At 37.7% G+C, this 23,301-nt stretch overlaps 1 protein-coding gene across 1 annotated transcript in view; it reads left to right on the top strand.

Moving 5' to 3' along the window:
• The window catches only part of htr4 (5-hydroxytryptamine receptor 4), a 109,656-nt gene that overhangs the window by 41,583 nt on the left and 44,772 nt on the right, over positions 1-23,301 (top strand). The window contains exons 4-6 of the mRNA XM_084430339.1: positions 244-444; positions 15,876-16,029; positions 21,907-22,463. Coding sequence (XP_084286465.1) covers positions 244-444; positions 15,876-16,029; positions 21,907-22,463 — 912 coding nt within the window. The remainder of the gene's footprint in view (positions 1-243; positions 445-15,875; positions 16,030-21,906; positions 22,464-23,301) is intronic.

Raw genomic sequence — 23,301 nt, forward strand, 5'->3', positions numbered from 1 at the left:
TTTGCCTAAATAAACTCCTAATTACTGCTTATTAAAAGTTAGTAAGGTTGTTGTTATGTTTAGGTATTATGTAGAATTAAGGGATGTAGAATACGGTCATGCAGAATAAGGCATTAATATGTGCTTTTTAAGTACTAATAAACAGCCAATATCCTATAATATGCATGCTAATAAGCAACTAGTTAGAATTGGACTCTAAACTAAAGTGTTACCGAAAGTAATATATCTTTGTTTCTGCTGCAGGAAAATCAAAACCAATTACTTCATCGTCTCGCTGGCGTTTGCTGACCTGCTAGTGTCAGTGCTGGTGATGCCGTTTGGTGCCATAGAACTGATCCATCAGAACTGGATCTACGGAGAGACCTTCTGCCTTGTCCGCACCTCTCTGGACGTTCTGCTGACCACCGCCTCCATCCTACACCTGTGCTGCATATCCCTTGACAGGTAAAAAAACAATAAAAAAGACCTTGCCCTTTCAGTTCAGGATGTTCATGAGGCGTCTTGGTTGTGTATAAATCACGTGCTATTAATTGAAATTCAATAAACGTATAGTCTTGACACATGACTGCAGCTGCTGTTGTCATGGCAGCCATAAATTGTTTCGCCACCGAGGACAAGCACTTGAGAGTTTAGTTCTGCGGACTGTGTAGGGATGCTGTTTCCATGGTGATCTATGTGTGGCCACACAAAGTCCCTTGCCAAGTAAATCGTTCACCAATATTGCAGTGATCACATGTGATTATGAACCTAACAAACTCTTAAAGTCGAGCAACAGGCAAACCTTTAAAAAGAGAAGCATATTGTTGCTGGACAACTTAGAAGCAAATAGTCATGTTAGAGAGGGCTTTTCACACCAGGGGAGCGCAAAGAGGTGCTAATGGGTTCAGGAAACATTTGAGAGAGAAAAAAAATAATTGTATTAATTTTTTTGAATAAACCGTGATGCATTTTTTGCATTTTAACTAACATATGCAATAATGATCAATATATTTTAACAACATTTACAAGTACCTTTATATTTTAAGAAATTGGTCCTCTGCAGGAGATCATCATATTTGATAGTGCTTGACATCATAAAGTTTGAAAATCTCACATGTAGCAGATGCTTTTATGCAAAGTAACTCACAGTAGACCTATTATTTAAAAGAAAATCCTTTTGGAGCAACCCAGAGTTAAGTGCCTTGCTCAAAGTCACAGTGGTGACAAATACATATGAATAAACAGTTCTTATGCTCGCTTTGGCACACGTTTGTGATTTATTATCCATAAACACTGAAGGTTTCATAAAAGATTGTTGCTCTTTGTGAAACATTAAGGTTGTTTGTGGAAGTAGCTGTAATTTTGTTCTGCTTCCATCTACTTTGGCTTTGTGTACACCATCATGTTTGCCCCAGTCTGATCTTATCCTTTATTTTCTGCGCATAACTATAATGGACAATTCGTCTAAACCCTGTGAATGGGCATTCAGCTGTTATACATTTTATTCTTTGACATTCTATTTAGTTTCTGGCCTTGTTCCTGTCGACAGCAAATGCTCCATCGTGAATAATAAAAGGAGAAAATAAGAGGTACTCGAACATGGTTTAGTATCTCAAACGTCTTGTGTGACACTGGCACATTATAAAGCTACTCCACTTAGAAGTTCAATAAAGCACTAAGCCTTCGTATCCACTTCCCTCCGACGTGAACCACCCTTTCAGCTCCAGTCCTTTACCCCAGAGTGATGCATTAGACCAGAGGACTGATATTCAGGAAGAGCTTTGAGTGCTCAGCTGCTTCCCTAGTTTGCGTCATTCAGCCCCTGCAGTCACACAGACCGCCTTCCAATGCCTCGCTTGTTAAAGGGGGCATGAGGGCACACTGAGAGGAGGGGGACTGAAAATATTTGGTTTGTTACAAAATGTACCGCTTTCTCCGTTTGACGTGTGTACCTCTCTCTCTTTCTTTATTCTGGCCCACGGTTCCACTGAATTGAGAGTCAAATAATAATGTAACTATCTACATTGCTACATTCCCTGCCTACAAACATGCAGCATTGCAGTCTATGCATACTATAGTCTTACTTCTAGTTTTGAGAACATATGAAGTAAATAATTGATTCATCTTTATGTCATCATGAGTTGCTTTTGATGCAACAGCCATAATTTAAATGCAAATGAAAAAACAACAACATAGCAATCAATTTACGATGATTCCTTGTGAATGAGTACACTTAAGCATACTTTTAAAAAGAATACTTACTATAGAAATAATATACTGTAAAGAAATACAGTATATTATTATATTAAATACTGCATGTTAAAGACAGTGAAACTTATGAAACACTTTCATTGAATGGATAATATCTTTCCTCTAACCCACTTATAACCTTAAATGGTAATAGCAATGTGGCAGATGTTTTTTTTTAATGTGACTTTTAAAGAGACTTATGGCAGTCAGTTCATTATCTATCTTTTTTCTGTTCATCTTTTCCCATTATTATGTATCGCACCTTGCATTCACGCTCCACTGGGATCTGCTTCCTTGATTTTCATCAAGACAGTAATGTTTTCCTGAGTACGAAGGAATGAAGAGGTTCCAGTCAGCGTGGCCACAGGCGGCACTTATGACAATCATGGGTCTTGTGGAAAGGAAACAACACCCATTCTGGCTATTGCACAAGTCATTTGCCTCTCTGAGTTTTGACAATGAGGCTGGCCGGGTGTCCTTCGGGCACTCACTTAGCACACACAGCAATAATAGCCATGTCATCTCAATTTAGACTGTGTGAAATGCGCTCCACCTTGTTCTTAAAAGCTGCTTTCTCCAATGTAATTCTTCTTCGGCCTTCGGGTTAGTAGCAGTCTCTTCTCGTTTCTCACACAAACCTCACTCACCGAGCAGCATGTGTTTAGAGTCTGCGATACAGCGTGAGTCTCTTCAGATGATTTGCAGTCTCAGTGTTGATTTGCTGCTTAATTTAGTGCTCTCTATTATGCCTCCACTCATCTGGTTCATTCTGGTTGAATACTAATTGTATGTGCTCATTAGCTGTGTTATTAGTGCGTCACAAGCCGCCACTTTCACATGTTTTTGAAACTTCTGTTGTTCTTCTTGATAATCGCTGTGCATATCAGCAGGTGAGAATAGTCTTGGTAAAATATCCACGATAAGCAAGGTCTTATACGTACTTTATGGCACTATACATAGGTACACTTATAGAATACAACATGCACAAAACTGCCCCAAAGCATTTGTGCTTTCATGGAGAAAATGTGTTTTTTAAAAACTGGAAACACATTCTAATCATAGCACAAAATATATTGTTCTCATTGATATCTTTGCCTTGTGACATCCTATAAAGTATAAAATAAGTATAAAGTTACCTGAGAAGCATACCTGAATAAGATGTTAAAGTGTCCAAAAATAGAAACATGTCTTCTTATTGATTTAGAAATATATATTTAAATATATCTTCTGATGACAGAATTTAAATTTCTGGGTAAATTATCCATTTAAGAGTTCTTTTCACAGAATGAATATTTGATATTGCCTGTATTGTTCACTCTTATTTGAATGATTTTCACATGACATTAAATGATTGTAATGCACAACATGAAGATAAAGAACCACTCAATGTGAATGCACACATGAATGTCTCATGGACAATTAAAACTGTCATTGTTGTTTACATTACAAAATTTGACTGGATGGATAAAAATAATAATACATTTAAGTTTTATCTAGAGGCAGGGCCAAAAACTAACTTTTTGGCACGTCTGCCAATGGCTGGTGGCTAGGGAAATTTACCAGCCATAAATATTTTTTTACCAACCATGAAACTGCTTTTGCAAAAAAGAGGCAGTTATGACACCAAAAATGTAGATACCAATGAAAATTCACAGTTCTATATTCCATTTTCAATACCACAGCTAAAACTACTAGCCTAACTAATATGCATTTAAAACATTAATAACGACAAATAACAGTGGTTTTCAAGTAGAGACATTGAATAAAGCAATTAAAGGGTTAGTTCACCCAAAAATGAAAATTCTGTCAGTAATTACTCACCCTCATGTTGTTCCAACCCCGTAAGACTTTTTCATCTTCGGAACACAAATTAAGATATTTTCGATTAAATCTGAGAGCTGTCTCACTCCTCCATAGGCTTCTCTGTAATTGAAACTTGCCGGCCCAGAAAGTTGGTAAAGACAATGTTTAAAATAGCATAAGTGACTATAGTGGCTCAACCATAAGTTTATCAAGCGACGAGAATACTTTTTGTGCGCAAAAAAAACTAAAATAATGACTTTATTCAACTATTCATTTTCAGTAACAGAGCCAGAAATGTAACGGCAATTATGTTATAAAGATTACAGCAATAAATTATATTGATATTTTTGAAGACGAACTGTTACCATCCGTCTTCAGGGTGAACTTCTGGAAAAAAAAATCCTGGTTTAAAACCCTCCTGTAAAGTTTTTTGCTACTCCACAATTGACTCCCAATTTCTATAGAGGTCTGGCTCTATTATTGTTACAATTTCAGTTGAAGCAGAGGCAGAAACAGGATTTCAGTTGAAGCAGAGGCAGAAACAGGCTCTAAGTGCAGCAGTAATATTTAATAAACTGTCTCAAACTAAACAAAATAAACTCAGAACAAAAACCAGAACAACCTACACATGCAACATAAAATAACTTTGACAAAGAACAAGACAGAACACAGGGTATAAATAGACAGAACTAAAGAGGCAAATTAACAAGACACACCTGAACTGAACTAACTAATCAATAAGTAACTATGGAAACAAACAGGCAGGGGCAGAGGAAGACTAAACTGAACTAATAGACAGAACATTGACAAAGACAGAAATCAAAACAGACTGACAATGTAACAATTATGATATGGACACCCACTTTACATGAATCAATCGATTCTCAAAAAATAGTGTTGTTTCAAAATGTAGTTTCACTTGGAAACGTCATACATTACATAAGTAAAATGGCACAACATACATACATACAAATACATGCACAAGTCATAGTATCTACTGCATTTAAGGATGTTTAGTTATTTTTACTGAAAAACAAGACAAAAAAGTTTGAAAATAGGATTTATTTCCATATTAAAGAATGGTTCTGGAGTATGTACACTGACAACATTGCATTAAGCAGACAAAATACTTTGACCTTGCAAGAAAACGTCTGTAAGTTGTAAACTGATCTAGGAGCTTTTGTTGTCACAACTGTTTGCACACCTCAGCAGCATGCAAGAAAGAGACCCAGATGGCACTACAGAAATGAAATGTGGAGTGCCGCACCTGATCAGCCTCAAAACAGGGAACAAAAGAGCAACAGGGGAGCTGTCTGGAGGACTTTCTGCGGCGGTTACAAAATGTTGTACACTATTGGGCAATGTGACTGCAGTGTTAGGAGTGTGATACTTTCCCCTTGTTTAATGTGAAGAACTTTGCACTGCTCTGTGTAGTGCATTTTATATGACAGCAATATGTGTTCTCAAAATAACATTTTATTCTCCAAGCATGCTGGTTTACTGCCAGAATCCATAAATGTTTTTTGAATCTATATGGACATCACATGGGCTTTCTATCTACTAGACCAGTGGTTCCCAATTCCAGTCCTCGTGACCCACTGCTCTGCACATTTTGTATGTCTCCCTTATTTAACACACCTGAACCAGATCATCAGCTCATTAGGAGAGACTCCATGAACTGAACTGAGTGTGTCAGATAAGAGAGACCTACAAAATGTGCAGAGCAGTGGGTCACGAGGACTGGAATTGTGAACCACTGTACTAGACTACTAGATCTCTAGAACTATCTTGAGAGTGAGTGTTTGTATGAGCCACTTTATAAACCCCCTAAAAAAATAGCTGCAATTCTCTTAAACAGCTCTGCATTCATATTATTCCATTTATGAGTGAAGCGTCGCTTGAAAGAGCCATAGAGAGCAGGAAATGGTCAGCAGGGACATTGGCCTATGATAACAGAGATATAGGTGGATCTTACTTATGAGCTTATAGTCATTAGAACTGGGTGACTGCCCATTCAGCCCAGACGTTTGCTTTCCATTTGACTGGAGGTTAATTTCTCCACATCACAGCTTGTCCAATGCCAGCCAAGCTTGGAATTGGATTTTTACGCAGACTTTCGCGATACTATTTCCCCATGTGCCCGACCCTCAGGGAAACACGTTTGCATGACTGATCGGTCATGCGTGCTTTGGGAACTGATATTGTTGATTCTGATCACAGATTTGATTTTTCTGACTGATCAAATGTAAAGCCAATGGACACCGTATGACAGTAGTTCAGTGCTTCTTGAAATTCAATTTGACTTCTCAGAGGAAAGCCATACATTTCCCTGATGGGCAGCTTGGTATGGAAGGGTCGATGATTCATGGTGTCATGCTTTTTATATTGAAAAGTACACTATATAACTTTTGGCCTCTAGCGGTTAAAAAAACAAAACTGCAAGCATTTTGCAGAAGAACATTGTTTTGGTTGTGCTTCAGATCTACGTGACTGCGAATGACTTCTACTGCTTGTAAAACATTCACTACTTGGCATAAGAGAAATAACCAGTTTTGATGGAAAGGATCTCAAGCTGACTAGCTGAAGACGTTACTGTAGCTATACTCATTAATTGACACAGTACTTCCTTGAAAATAAATTCCAGCACAGTGCCACAACCATAATGAAATGACCCTTCGCAATATATAATGCTTTACAATGAACTCTGTTAGAGAGCTACATATGGCAGTTTATCTGTTCAATAAAATACCTTACTATCTGTTGAGTAATAAAAACACCATCTCCATGTTGCTTTTACAAAATTTCAAATCCCGCAGGTCTCGTCATCTCTGAAAACCCAAGTCAATGTTGATTCTGGTTTTATTACGAGCTCTGTCACGTTCTCTTTTTGCTAGAAGACTCTCCTCTGTTCAGCATTGTTTTTAAAACGGGTGATTCCCCAAAGGTTTGAGATTTAGCGTGCTCCTTGTCGACATTTCTCGCTCGTTGTGACAACTAACCTATGCCACTCCCACACCATACACATGTCGTAGCCCGGAGCAAATTTTCTCTATTTACGGATATGACGAGACACGAACGGGCGAGTGACGTACAGTATGTACGCAAATTCCTGTGAAAACCACCCCGTCAGATTTAAAATATAAACACTTATAACAGGCTTAGTGAATCAGGGTCAGACAAAAACATGTTTTGGAAGAAGGATTGATGGTGTTTTCACTCATTATTTAAATTGTGTTAATTTTGAACAAAACAAAGTTACATACTGTACCTTAACCCTCTGGGCTTCTTCGTAAAATAGTCACACTTAGCTTCCTCCCGCCCGAAAACGGGCGAAGCCTTAAAATTTTACTTTACTTTTTCCCAGGATAACCAATCAAATATATTTTTGTTCTATCATGTTTTCTGATTATTATTTAGAATTTTTTGAATTTTTTATGATACTTTGCATTAATTATATAATTTTTATGAGCTATTTTTTCCATTAGAATTAATATATATATTTTTATTTATTTTATTTTATTTTATTTTTCAATAAATGCAACATTTCACATCAAAATAGAGTGCAGGCCTAAAAAAAAAAAAAAATTCAAGTGAGAAGAGCGCCATCTAGTGGCTTCAAAATGTATTAATTTGTGTCATGTCCTATAACCGCCTATAGGCGGCCTATAGCTTTTTTATTTATTTATTTGATTTATTCCCATTCGGAAAGAAAAAAAAAATATTACTAAGCAACCACTGAATGGAACAACACAAATTATATATCATTTTAAAGCTTAGGATCTCAGCTTTTTAATGCATCTAATTACATTTATTAAAGGGATACTCCACTTTTTTCGGAAATATGCTCATTTTACATCTCCCCCAGAGTTAAACAGTTGAGTTTTACCGTTTTAGAATCCATTCAGCCGAACTCCGGGTCTGACGGTACCACTTTTAGCATAGCTTAGCACAGATCATTGATTCTGATGAGTCCAGTAGCATTTCTTTCAAAATGACCAAAGAGTTTCAATATTTTTCCTATTTAAAACTTGACTCTTCTGTAGTTAAACCGTGTACTAAGATCGACGGAAAATGAAAAGTTGCGATTTTCTAAGCCTATATGACTAGGAACTACTCTCATTCCGGCGTAATAATCAAGGAACTTTGCGGCTGTACCATGAGTGCAGCAGGCGTAATGATATGACGCAGCGCCTGAAAATAGGTCTAATAGGTTAGACAAACTTAGTCCCGGTCACGTTGGAAGAAGTTACCGAGCTGGGGACTATTTTCAGGCGCTGCGTCATATCATTACGCCTGCTGCACCCATGGTACAGCCGCACAGTTCCTTGATTATTACGCTGGAATGAGAGTAGTTCCTAGCCATATAGGCTTAGAAAATCGCAACTTTTCATTTTCCGTCGATCTTAGTACACGGTTTAACTACAGAAGAGTCAAGTTTTAAATAGGAAAAATATTGAAACTCTTTGGTCATTTTGAAAGAAATGCTACTGGACTCATCAGAATCAATGATCTATGCTAAGCTATGCTAAAAGTGGTACCGTCAGACCCGGAGTTCGGCTGAATGGATTCTAAAACGGTAAAACTCAACTGTTTAACTCTGGGGGAGATGTAAAATGAGCTTATTTCCGAAAAAAGTGGAGTATCCCTTTAACTCCTAACGAGTGCTGAGTAATCCCTCTAAAACCGAGTGTACCGCCAGCAGGCGCCACCTAGCTGCGAAAATATTCTTTACCATATTTTTAAAAAATCTTGCCTTGATTAACACAAAGTTGATGTCATTTGAAAGCTTAGAGTCTGAACTTTACAGTGAATGTATCCACTTTGAAAAACTCTTAAGTATTGCTGAGTTATTTGCTGATAAATAGAATTTCTTTTTTTTCATAATCTATAAAATAATGTACTGCAATGTGTCAAAAACATCATACAGCTCATGAAACATTCTCAGATAATTGAAAATGGCACTTCATTTTTTACAGCATATCATTACAATTAAAATGAGCCCAAAATTAACATAATCTATTGCTTTTATGACAAGATATTCTTCATGGAGAAAAAATTTGCCCATGAGGGGGTGTCAAAGACTGTACAAAAAGGCTATCTCTTTTCCAAATGCTGTAACTTTTGATTCCTTTATCCAAAAAGTATTATTTTTTTATCCAGATGCAGCTAACATGTAGGGGGACTTCACTAAAAAAGAATTTTCCTCCTACCTTATTTCCTTCCTGAGTTATTCCATGACAAATAAGAAAGATATGCAAAATCATAATAAAAATTATATATATATATATTGTCTTTTATCCGCTGTTTCTTGGCAGGACAATGTCCAAATGTAATGTAATTTATATTTTCAAAAAATGTAAAAAGAGTTCTTTCAAACGATACCTACCTTTTGACTCTCCTTGCTATAGTTTTGGAGTTATTATGATTATATAATTTTTATATAGTTTGGGGCAAAATTTGCTGTTTCAGTCTTACCAGTTCATTTCTCTCTGTGTGTGTGTGTGTTTGTGTGTGTGGGTGTGTGTGTGGGGGGGGGGGAGGGTGTCTTATTTGCACTCTTGATGTTTTAGAGTGTCACCCCTTCATTGCTGACACTTTTTTTCAGCACAGTGGCTGATCTGTAGCTTGTACCACCAAAAGTTTCTCTGAGTTTTCCTATTTTTTCGTATTTCCCATTCATTTCCTATGTCGCCCGTTTTCGGGCGGGAGGAAGCTAAGTGTGACTTTTTTTTTTTATGACCCTTTAACATATCAGAATCATCTCCTTGATTTTTTTGTGTGTTCATATAGGTAATAAAACAAAAGTCACCAAGTTTCACCCCCATCCGATGAAGCAAAAAAATGAAACACTTCGAAACGTTCAAGTTTTCGCCCGTTTTCGGGCGAAGAAGTCCAGAGGGTTAAAGGTTAATATTGACCGCTAGTGATTGAAATGGGTACTGCAGTATGAGCATGATTCCTAAATATCTGCAAACATATTATGATATTTTTTTTACGATTTTACATTCTTAGAATGCTAGAAACTTAAAATTTTAACTCTTATAATTTATTACAGATAATCATATATATGACCAATGAGCAGTTTGACATCATTCACATTTACTGCTAAAGGCATGACGTCATGTAAACATAGCATGTCAAATTTTCCATGAATTTTGAGGTTTTGGCCTATTTGGCTTTTCATCACATATTGTTTCAGACTAGTGGAATGAAAACACCAAAACTACACTTTTAAGTGTTAGTTTATTACACTTTATCTGTTTGCATCTGAGGTTTTTGTTGTGTTCAGGAGTAAATTTAGTTGTGGACTGATAGCCTATTTTGAAGTGTTGTGGTCTGATGTGTTTGTGAGAACGGAGGTGTATACTAGTAAACAAGATTGATGAAGATTGTTACTCCTGTTTCATGTGTTTCTCTGCTTAATAACTTCTGACAGATACCACAGGTTTCGCATTGCAATACATATCTTTAATGGCTGTTTTTTTTTTTTTTTTTGCACTGAGCCAGAAATCTCCACATTTCAGAAAACCTGAATGCAAAAGGTTTGCAATTCTTGTAATCAATCAAATGGAGAAGTATGGTGATATCTGTAAAAATGTTTTACCTTATTCACATGGGGCCGGTTGCACCAGTTGTAAGTTACAACTGAACCTATTTTTTTGACGTAAATGGGCACTAAGTTACAACTTACGCACTACAAAATATTTCTGCGTTGCACCATTAAACTTAGTTAAAGGGTATCTACGTATAAACTAAATATTTTACGGAAGCTTGTGCCAGCGCAAACCCTCTTTTGCTGTTAGAAATACTACTGTCAGGATTTACTAAAGACACGCAGTGAAAAATTTGCGCTGAAAAGGTGTGGACAGTTATTTTTGTGGCTGACCTTATTGCATATGCATTTGTAGGAGTTTCCCTTTCAGACGCAAAATTTATGGGAGGAGCACATTTCATATTAAAATGAATCATGTAAGGTGATTTACAAAGGTTTGCGCTTGTCAATTTACTGGTGTTTGCACCATTTTTTACTGCCCAAAAAAAGCACGTCTTAAACCAGACGCTAACTGGTAGATTGTGTTGGTCATTATGGAAATGATCCGACTGCAACTGTGTTCTTTAATTTGCGCGTCGTCAGTAGATCACGCGCTGAACTTTCCACTCCCATCTGCGCTTTTTTTGGAATTGCGCTCTCACACTAATTTGCCCTGTTTAGTAAATCTGGCCCTTATTATCTTATTTATGATTAAATTTTGTATTGAATGGAAACGTACATGAGGCAGAAGAAGTTAGAATTCCCCGGCATTTCAACACAACTTCTGCTTACGTATTTGAAGACTGCATGAATCATTGAGGGTAAACGTCATATGCGACACACGACAACGCATTACTTTACGGAGAGCTTACGAACTACTAGCTACGTTCTGCCTTAAGAACAAATGGTGAAACCGAATAAAGTACAGAGTTAGGGTGCGTTGCTATTTTGAGGCAACAGAAATAGACTGTGCCATTGACCAACTGAAACCTGGCACGATATTTTTTTTGTTATTTAATGAGTGCGTTAGTAATGTGCACCTATAGGCGGGTCCACAACGCGCGTACACTCTGCTTATTAAACACACCGGGACGCACAGCAGCACACGAACATGCCAAATATTTAAAATAAAAGGATTACAATGTAAAAGATTATTATTGTGTACTTGTCCCTTAGATGGTCTGCTTGTGCACTTTTACCTCGCGCACTTTACCTTTGCGCTCTGGAGACGCATTCGGTCTTTCCACTAACAAATTCCGTCATGTAAATAGCGAATCTGCCATGGCGCGAGCGCAACTGGCATTTAAAGGGAATGGGAGATGAGACTCTGATTGGTTTAACGCACGTAAATCTCAAAACACACCCATTATAAGAATTATTATAAGAATAGGGACAACCCTTTTAGACCATGTGCCTGGGCCAGGCGCCAACCATTTTTACCGTTGTTAAACTTGCAGAAGTGGATTCGTACATGCCCTAAGTGAACTTGTGCCATGCTAGATCATTAAAATAGGGCCTTAACTTGTGTGGACTTAACATTCCAATTTAAGAAAAAACTTACAAATGGCTGGTGCAACCCCACCCTGGATTGCCTTAACTGTGTTGTATTACATTTTATCATATGTTTGAATCTTACTTTGTAGTTGATTATTTATTCTATTTAAAAAGGTAGCTCATCCCTTGCCTCGGGCACCATGTGAGTCAGGGCCGCTGACTCACATGATACTGTTCATTGGAACTGTAATGTTGTCTCAAGCCTGCCTTCATTTTTCTACTGCGGTTGCTTTCATCCCTTTAGATACAGGTAACATGGTGAAAAATCAATAAGCTGGTTGAGCAAGTACACAGAGCTGGCTCTGTGACATCCGCCTTTGACAGGGCTGTGGTTGCCATTATCAATGGACCATGGCTGACAGTCAGTCCAAGCATCATAAGTCTTCCAGACAGAATTTCTTCACTGTATTTCACAGCAGACTATAGGATGTAGCTGTGAAAGGCCGAACGGTGGTACAGTAATTTGTTTATCACTCTAATATCAGCCAGACACGCAAATGAAAATATAAGGTCCAAATCCCTAAGGACATCTTGGCCATTTGATGATTTTTATGAGCATCTTACATATTGTGTTTTATGCAATAAAGCAATTGCTGTAATTGTGTCACCTCATTTTAATTATGTTTCGTTTACATTGGCTGGAGTAAATGCAGCCAGAACAATGAGAGAACATTAAGCCCATTAGCCTCATTTATATTGTCTCAGTTCAGCTGTTTAGAGAAATGGGAATACTCTAAGAGAGTACATGACTTTTATTATGGGCCAAATTGATTAAATTCAAAACAGGCACACTATAACTGAGAAAAAAAGCTAAAGTGTACTGCCTTCAAAGTCAGACATCCTGGGTAAAGTAACAGGAAATTTGAACTGCACTACCATTAAAATTTTGGGATTTTTGGGGAGGGGGAGGTTTGGAAGAAATTAATACTTTTATTCAGCAATGCATTAAATTGATCAAAATGGCAGTAAAGAATCATTCAGTACAACAGCTTTCAACATTGATAATGATGAGAAATGTTTTTTTTTTTTTTTTTTTATTACCAAATCAGAATATTATAATGATTTCTAAAGCACTGGAGCAAGGATGCGCATAAATAAATAAAAAAAGGCCGATACCGATAACCGATAATTCTTTATATTTGAAAGCCGATTACCGATATACTGGCAGAGAAATTTAAATCTAAATTTTTGATATCATTTTTAAAAGCCTGATTACAAAAACAAAAGTCTCACCATTAAAAGCCATGTCCCAATCACACAATTATAATGTTGTCATTTAATAAATCGGCCAAATTTTCTTATCGGGCCGATAACAATAATATTAAAAGTAAACATACCGTCCGATACCGATATGGTGGCCGATATATTATGCATCCCTAGTATGGAGTAATTGCGCTGAAAATTCAGCGTTTGCCATCCCAGTAATAAATAATATTTTAAAGTATACTAACATAGAAAACTGACCCATCCGACACTCTAGAAAATGACATTTAAGTCCAATTCAGAAAGAGTCCAGTGCTCGATTGCAGCAGAGAGTTATCTGACACTAGCTGGGAATGATTTAAGACTGTAAGTAATGTTTGGTCAGGGCTTCTGCTGACTCACTAACAAATACAGTTACCTTCACTGCTGCAAATCTCCTATGGCCCATCTTTTCAAAGAAATTTCCAAAAAAATATGTGAGTCTCATTCAAACGCCCCATATAAAGAATCAATAAACTGCACCAGAATGTTATTTGAGGACCTAGCGCAGGCATTTTATGCTATGTTGTCAATAAGACAGAACAGTTGACTCAGAACACCTGCTATGTTTCTTGCCAGGTGAAATCTGTCATTTTTGCACCACCAGCAACGCCAAATGGAATTGCAAAAACAGGATTCTAGAATTTGTACATGCATTGATGCCAAAATAAATCCAATAAAAGCCAAACTCTTGACATGTAGGGGCAGAGGCACATTGACAGATTGCACTTCCAGTGGGGTAAAGCAGAGCTTGAAACATGCTGTGGTGAACACATGGCCAGAGAAATGGACATAAACAGGAACCTCAACACCTGCAGACTGAAGTATTGACACATCTGGATTAAAGAAAGAGAAAAAAGAGTGACCTGTCCCATTTAGTCAAAGGGATTGTGAGTAAAGTCTGTCCTCTATGGCTTTTCCTCAATCCTTTCTCTCACTATTTGAGATACCAGACCTATCAAACCATACATCCTTGACAGCCACAAGGCACAAAATGTTAACCCGAGGTTCATCTCACAATGTGCAGTGGATGGCAAAATGTGAGACTTAGAACGTAATGGGAAGTGAAGGGTGAAAGGTTGGGCAAGGGGTAACTTTTAGGGACATGGTCCTTAAATCTTCAGTTTTTCAACAAGTCATAGATTGTTTCAATCAAACAAAAATAGTGTACCTTTTAAGCTTTTTGTGTTAGTAGTTGATAACCATTTATAGCAGTACCTGGTAGATACTTTGAGGGCTTGTATTGTGCAGTTACACTTTTATTATATATATATTTTTTATTCACAGTGACACCTTTGCGGGGTCCTTCTGTCTCGCAGGTTATACATATTGAAAGTCAATGATTCATTTACCTTTTACATTTTTTTTTTCCTCTTTCAGACTGAGAAGTCTTTTTTTTAACTGAGTGCCATTTATTTAAAAGTCAAGAGTTTTCTTTTTTCCCAAGTGATTTATTATTGAATTGAATGCTCAGATTGACATTTGCTGCATGTCAGTCTGGTTTCTCTCTTCATGACCTAATGTATTGCTTGGGGAAACAAAATGGTTATAGACCTTTGTGAATGAATTTTCAATAATATTCCGTGTGATATACACCATACACTACTTTTCAAAGGTTTAGGATCAGTAAGATTTAAAAAAAAATATATATATATACTTTTAAATCTTGAAGGACACATTAAATTAATAAAAAGTGACAGTAAAGACATTAATAATGTTACAAAATATTTATATTTCAAATATATTTTCAGAAAAAGCAGCAACAGTTTTCAACATTGAGAATAATAAGAAATGTTTCTTGAGCAGCAAATCAGCATATGATTTTTTTTTTTTTTCTGAAGGATCATGTGACACTGTAGACTGGAGTAATGATGCTGATAATTCAGATTTGCATCAGAGGAATAAATTACATTTCATGATAGAAAACAGTTCTTTTAAATTGTAAAAATATTTTACAATATTACATTTTAACTGTATTTTTGATTAAATGCAGCCTTCTCCAAGAGATGTCTTTCAAAAACATTAAAAAAATCTTACCAAATTAACCGAAAATGTTTGAACGGTAGTTTGTCTTTAAATATCTATAAATATCAGTTTACAACTGTTCACGGTGTTGTTGTTAGGGCCAAATGGAATTCTGTACATGTCTGGCTGTGTTGACATCATTTTAGGACTCTTTGGTATCTCAGAATACTAATAGTTAATGTCAGAAGTGTCATTTAACCAACAACCTTGAGCTGGATAGACTGGCAGATCAGAAAGGTTAAGAAGCTATAGCAGGTTGACGGAATCTGTTTTCCAGATGCTTGATAGGTTGACATTTTGTCAGTCAGGGGCACTGCAGGTCATCATCCTTCCGGTTTTTCTAGGTTATTGTATTTCACTTGCACATCATAAAACTTTTCAGCAACATATTCATGTACAATTATTTTGTCTTAATTGTTTTGTATACACTTTATGGGTGGCCAAATAAAGAATATTCAACATATACTGTTTATGTTACCCTTTCCTACAGGTACTATGCCATCTGTTGCCAGCCACTGGTCTACAGAAATAAGATGACACCACTGAGAGTGACTTTAATGATCGGAGGATGCTGGATAATCCCAACCGTTATTTCCTTCTTACCCATAATGCAAGGCTGGAACAGTATTGGAATAAATGATTTGGTGAGTCACAACCGTCAGACGGTAGACTGTTTGTGCTGATAAGGTTTGTGAAGGCAGTCTGACTTTGATTCTTGTAATGATGTTTCTTTCATTCTCTCTCACCCTGTAATCAAGTGTGGATTATAAAAATGCTTTATAACAAATCCAGGGAGTGATTATGAGAGAAACTTGCGACACATGTAAAGTCTTTTTCAGGCATCTTCTCTGCTCTACTGTATATGCAGTTTTCAAAAGGCAATTATCCATCCATGCATAGAACCTAAGCCACTGTCAGTGTTTCTAGGAAAGCAATTGAAGTACGTAGGGGCTCTCATAAAGATCAGCTTTGAGGGTTGGGATGATTGAGGAGAAAATGAAATGCCAAAGTCTCAGGTAGGGAACTTAATTCATTACTTTCCAGTAAACTAACAAAAATGGCCCTGGGTGATGCACCATAATTAAATTCATGCTAGAGAAAGGAAACGTCACGTGGAAAGTATTTCTCTCTGGTTTTCATGTGCATGTTGTAAATGTAATGTTTCATGAGATCCATGTGACACCATGTCTGTTTTACTTTGCCATTTTCGGTCTTTGGAAACAGCCGAGTGGTTTTATCTGCCCACGTGTATTGGATAATATTTGTGTATTCATTTTAGATTCCTTCAAACTATATTTTTAATGAGAAAAAAAAATCTAAAAGAATTAATGAATGCTTTCTCTTTAAAGTAAACACTTAGCATTCTGCCGTCTGGAGTATCCTGGGTTATTCCACATTAATAGCTACCTATACTTCACATTTTCAGAGAAGCGTCCCGTTACGCCAAAAGCTCTTCTCAAAGGAACTAATTAGCGGTTTGATATTGAATATCAATGATAGCACGGGCCAAAGTCCAGCTTATTCTGAAAAAGAAAAAAGCAGTCTGACACTGATGTGCAATTTGTTTGCAGTTCATGAGAGGAAAATGTACAGAAGTTTCTCATTATTAATGACAGGGTTGGTGTTGGGTTTATGGTTTGGAGGGCTCAGAGTTATGTGAGGAGCAGGCAGGAGAGAGGCTCAGATGAACAGTGATTTATGTTTCTCATCATAACACTTCCTTCTGTGGATCAAATCATTAACAGTCTGTTTGTAAACAGTATATCTGTATGCATGTGTATACTTTATGGTTCTCACAGACCTAGATCAGATTTGAAAACAATTGTGTTAATTACTCTCATCAAGCTCTCTTCACTTACAATATCTAGCCATTTAATCTTAGTTGTTGTTGATGTTAATTGTGGGGTTAAAGGGATAGTTCACTTTGAAATTAATTTTTGATATGTTTTAGCTTACCTCAAGGGCATCCAAGATGTAGGTGTCTTTGTTTCCGCAGTAGTTTCAATTTTGATATTTTTAGGTCAAACCGTTCTTGTCTGTCAGTCATATAATGCAGGTCGATGGTCACTGGCTCAAAACACAAGCACAGAGTCCAAATTAAAACAATTCCCCATCGTCCAAATGAAACAATTCCCCATCGTAAGTACACATTGATGGCCTAAGACACGAAACGAGCGGTTTGTGTGAGAAAACGAACAGTATTTATATCGTTGTTATCTCTTGAACACAGCACACGTCCAAATGATCTGACGGCGCGGGCGGGTATAGATATATACATAGATGTCGCCTTGGCTACGGTTTCGTTCCAATGAACTGCAGTAGCGAAGGCGACATCTAGCGTATACATCTATACCTGCCCGCGGGTATTGCACTTTACTTAAAAGCAATAACATTTCTAATTGAACATGGCTTCATAAAATCTGAAATGGTTTTCTGTGATTTTTAAAGGGCTTATATGACCAAAAACCGGAAATATGTTTGTATGTATTCTACCATTCAGAAGTTTGTGGTGAATACGATTTTCTTTTTTTATATGTTTTTGAAATGCTCACCAAGGCTGCATTTATTTGACCAAAAATACATTAAAACAGTAATATTGTAAAATATTATTACAATTTAAAATAACTGGCTTCTATTTGAATATATTTTAAAATGTAATTTTAATCTAACTATGATGGGATTTAACTGTGATGGAAAATAGTGTCACGTGATCCTTCAGAAATCATTTTTAATATGCTGATTTGGTGCTTAAGAAATATTTCTTGTTATTATCAATGTTGAAAACAGTTGTGCTGATTGATATTTTGTGGAAATCAAGGTGCATGTTTTTCAGGATGCTGTAGCATGCTCCTAAAGGAAAGGCCTGATCTTCCTAGTGTTGTATAATAAGTCATATCTGCAGAACCGGGCAGTTCTAGCAATGTGGTCTGTGAAGTTCAACTGATCATCAATCACAACTCCAAGGTTCCTGGCTGCCCTGGATGGAGTTATGGTTGATGAACCTAGCTGAATGTAGAAGTTGTGCTGGTTGTGTTTTAAGTGAAGGTGGTGGTCTTTCATCCAGCAAGAAATGTCTATCAGGCAGGCTGAGATGTGAGCAGCTACTGTCGGATCATCTGGTTGGAATGAGAGGTAGAGTTGTGTGACATCAGCGTAGCAGTGATAGAAAAATACATGTTTCTGAGTGACAGATCCTAGAGATGACATGTAGTTGGAGAAGAGAAGTGATCCAAGCACTAAGCTCTGAGCCCTAAGGCACAGATGTTAGCTAGATGTTGTGACTTAGACACCTCACCTCTCCACGATACCTACTTGAGAGGTAAGACTTGGACCATTGGAGTGCGTTTGGAGATTTGACAAGCAGAATCTGTCAAGCAGCAGACAGATCCAGCAAGATGAGTACTGAGGATTTGGAAGCTGCTCTTTCCAGTCTTAGAGCTTCAGTAACCAAGAGCAGGGCAGTCTCAGTTGAGTGGCTGCAGACTGGTTGTTGTCCAGGAGTTTGAAAAAAGTAAAAAAAATTCTAGATGTGCTGGATTTAGAGTGGGTTTCTTAAGCAGTGGGGTTAACCGCACCCCTGCTTAAATGATGTGGGAAAGGTACCAGTGTGAAGAGAGGTGTTGATGATGTGAGTGACTGCAGGTATACAACTGAAGGAGAAATGGCTTGAAGGAGATGAGTAGGTATAGGATCAAGCGGACAGGTAGTAGGGTGTTTGGAAAGGATGAGTTTGGAGACTTCTGCCTCTGAGAGCGGAGAGAAGGAGGGAAGAATGTGTCAGCTGTTAAGATGTGCATGTCGAATTGTGGTGTGGAAAATTTGATGCTGATGGTTGTTGTTTTTTTTTAATGAAGAATGTAGCGAAGTCATCAGCTGTTAGGGTTGATGAAGGAGGGGGAGGAGGAGGGTTTAAAAAGTCAGAGTCAGACGAATTGTTCATTTTGTCATGGTAGTAAGTCATTTTAGCAGTAGAGACATTAGCAGATAAGGAAGAGTGGAGGGATTGATACAAACCAGGGTCAGCGGGATCTTTGATTTGCGCCACTCCCTCTCTGCAGCCCTGAGTTTAGAACGATGTTCGCGGAGAACATCAGATAACCCGGGGCCAGAGGGGGTGGCGTGGGCTGAAAGGGGGCAGAAGTTTTCTAAGCACGATGTTAGTGTGGAGAAAAGACTATCAGTTGCACTGTTAGTATCAAGTGATGAGAACGGATTTGGGGGAGGAAGTGTGGATGAGACCAAAGAGGATAGGCAGGAGGGTGAGAGTGAGCGTAGGTTTTGCCGAATGGTGACCTGTGGAGGAGTGTGTGTTGGTTTCTGAGCCAGGTTGAGGTTAAGAGTGAGGAGAAGTAATCTGAAGTGTGCAGTGGAGTGACCAGTGTGTGGTCAGTGGAGCAGTAGCGCATGTAAATAAGGTCAAATTGTTTACCTGATTTGTGAGTAGCCTCAGTAGATACCAGCTTGAGGTAAAACGAGGCAAGCAGAGTGTTGAAATCAACAGCCTGAGGTTTTTATAGGTGGATGTTAAAGTCTCCAATAACTACCAGAGGAGTACCATCCTCAGGGCAGGATGAGAGTAACACATCCAACTCCAAATTGCCTTGCTGACCTGGGTGACGAAAAACAACTACAAAATGGATTTTAATAGGGATGGTGATAGTGATTGCATGCGATTTAAATTAACTATGGTCACACAGAGATGGTAAAGGATTCAATTTCCATTCGTTGGAGATGAATAAACCAGTACCCACACCCCTCCCAGTCAGGCGAGGGGTGTAAAAAAATGAAATTTGTGGAGAGGGCTGCAGGTGTGGCAGTGTCCTCTTTATGATCTGCAATGTACAGTATGGATAACTGCAAGACAGCAGAGCTGATGGAAGCAGCTATATGGAAGAGAGAGACAGACTTTGAGACACTTACCTCTTTGATTTTTATGTGCAGCACCTTAGACGAGCTGTCAGGGTCCAATAGAGAGTGACGTCACTGCATTGACAACCTGTATGGATTTAATGAGGTGAACGTCACTCCCAAAGATAACCAAATAACATGATTAGGCATATATTATGAGCTGCTGTAGCTGACAACTGTAGCTGCAATGTAGGTAGTGGTCTAACAATATACATTATTTTACAGCCAATATCTTAGAGAGCAGGGTGGCCGATATAAAGCAGATAGCTATGGTATCACACTATTTAATTTAGAGATAGATAAGGAACTAAACACTGTAACCAACAGTGCACTCAGTAATCTGGTAAATCTGTGCACACTGGGAATCATATTTTTACATGAAGACAAGGTAGTGCTAATTTTACATACAGCACACAGTGAATATGATATGAATATGATATAACAGCACACTGGATATAGCGCAGCATAGGTTGAAATCAAGGATTTAAAGTTTGTCAAACATGCATGCCCAGTGACAAAATAAAAGTCCCGCCTCCTACATATCGGTCAAACAGAAAAACGTATCGGCTAATGCCAATATTTATTTGTAAAAAATAATTTAAAAAAATTGTCATGGTTTCCACTTATATTTGCCCATATAGATGAAATTCAAATATAATTATGGCTAAGGGTCAAAAGTCATTAGTCATGATAATTTGAATGTTGTTTTTTTTAAATCATTATTTAAATCATCACACCCTGAAAAGTTAATATGACTTTTAAAAATCTTTCCACTCCAAAGGACATCATGCATCAGAGGGTGAATTTAATTCTAGGAGAGTGTAATTAATTTACCAGTTACAAACTTAATATAACTGATATAGTGCTGTACATCATAGTATTTGAATGTCAAGCATGTTTCATTAATATGAAGAGGTGAGAGTCTCTAAATAGTGTATTTGGGGAGCAAGATATTTATAGATTCATGCCCTCTGGCTAAGTTCTCTTCCACATCTAGAGGTCCTTGTGAGTATTGTAAGTAGCCACCTCTGCTCTTAAAAGGTCTCCTCAAATGACTGTTCCCTGAGGCCAAAGACATACAGGGTCCAACCTTATGGTAATGGTAAATAATGATCGGATACAGAGGGAGCGCTAGAAACCTAGTAAAAGAATTTCCTTAACTCTTAAGGCCAATTCACACTGCACCAGCAGAGTCATTTGTCAGGGTTTTTTTCAATCAGCGTGTTACCCCTGACAGCATCTGTTGGCATTGGTCGATGCTTGTTTGCGCTGATTGAACATTGAATTGGAATTGGTCTTGGAATGTCTGAGAAATTATGTATTGTGATCTGGTGACTCTCAATGTTGATCTGTGTCTGACGGTGCAGTGTCAAGTAGCCTTTAAAAATAAAGCTTCTTCATCGGCATCTATAGTTCCATGAAGAATCTTAACATCCATGTTAACTTTCCATTGCACAGAAGGTTACTTTATAGTGGAAAAAAGTTTCTTCGGAAAACCAAAAATGGTTCTTGTATGGCATCACTGTGAAAACCCCGTTTTGGTACCTGTAATGTTTAGAGTGTACATTCTTTTGTGTTTGCGTAAGCTGAATATGTCAACATCTTCTTGACAGATAGAGAAGCGGAAGTTCTCCGGCAACTCCACGGTGTGTGTGTTCATGGTGAACAAGCCATACGCTCTGACCTGCTCAGTCGTGGCCTTCTACGTACCGCTCATCTTGATGGTGCTGGCGTACCAACGCATCTATGTCACGGCGCGGGCACACGCCCGACAGATCAGTATGCTGCAGCGGGCCGGAGGAGCAGGGAACGCAGACAGCGCAGCCCACCAACGCAACCATCGCATGCGTACCGAGACCAAGGCGGCCAAGACTCTGTGTATCATCATGGGCTGCTTCTGCCTGTGCTGGGCCCCTTTCTTCATCACGAACGTGGTGGACCCCTTCATAGATTACAGTGTTCCTGAGCAGCTCTGGGCAGCCTGCCTCTGGCTGGGCTACATCAACTCCATGCTCAATCCCATCCTCTACGCCTTCCTTAACAAGTCCTTCCGTCGTGCCTTCCTCATCATTCTCTGCTGCGGACACAAGCGCTACCGCCGATCTTCCATCCTAGGCCCTAGAACGACCTGCACGGCCACGCAGATCAACGGCTCTACACACGTCCTGAAGTAAGTGAGACAAAAATTATATTTCCCTTGGTCTCTTTTTTCGAAGGTGGATCTGGTAACATGTACACTTGGAAAAAGGACAGATTATGGTCAGGAACCAAGGTCAGGAACATCTCATCAAGAAAACACTGACAAAAATGTCTGTTAAAAGGGTATTTTCTTTCGATACAATAACATAGAAAGACAAAAAAGCTTTCTTGTCCATAAATCCAAAAATAATTTTGTCAATTCAGAGAAAAATTTACGGTAACACTTTATAATAACGTTCAGTTGTAAGGCATTTATAAGTGGTTAGTTAATGATGAACTAATCATTTACAGAACATTCATAAATGATTAGCAAGTGATATACTAACATTTTATGTATGTTTTGTAAATTCCGTTACAAGTCATTTACTAGTGATTAGTAAATGATTAATTAATTATTTACGAAACATGACTATGCGTTCATAAATGATTAATAAGTGATATATTAATTATTGTATGTATATTTTGTAGATTCAGTTAGAAGTAATTTACAAATGATTAGTAAATGATTAACTAATCATATACACATGTTTAATAAATAATGTATTTTTTGTATGTATGTAGCAATTAGATGGTGCAGAAAGTGCTGTAAATGCCTTGAATACATGTACAGATCATTAGTAACATATTTACGAGTGATGAATAGTTTACACTTTAGATTAGGGGATGCAGAAAGTGTTGTAAATCATTTATAACACATTCTGCATCCCCTAATCTAAAGTGTAAACTATTCATCACTTGTAAATGTGTTACATATACATTCGTAGATTCGATTCGTTGATCTTATGCCTTTTTGGTTCTTGAAGTGGTAA

The sequence above is a fragment of the Rutilus rutilus genome (genome assembly GCF_951802725.1).
Source record: "Rutilus rutilus genome assembly, chromosome: 14".
In the NCBI taxonomy this organism is placed as follows: Eukaryota; Metazoa; Chordata; class Actinopteri; order Cypriniformes; family Leuciscidae; genus Rutilus; species Rutilus rutilus.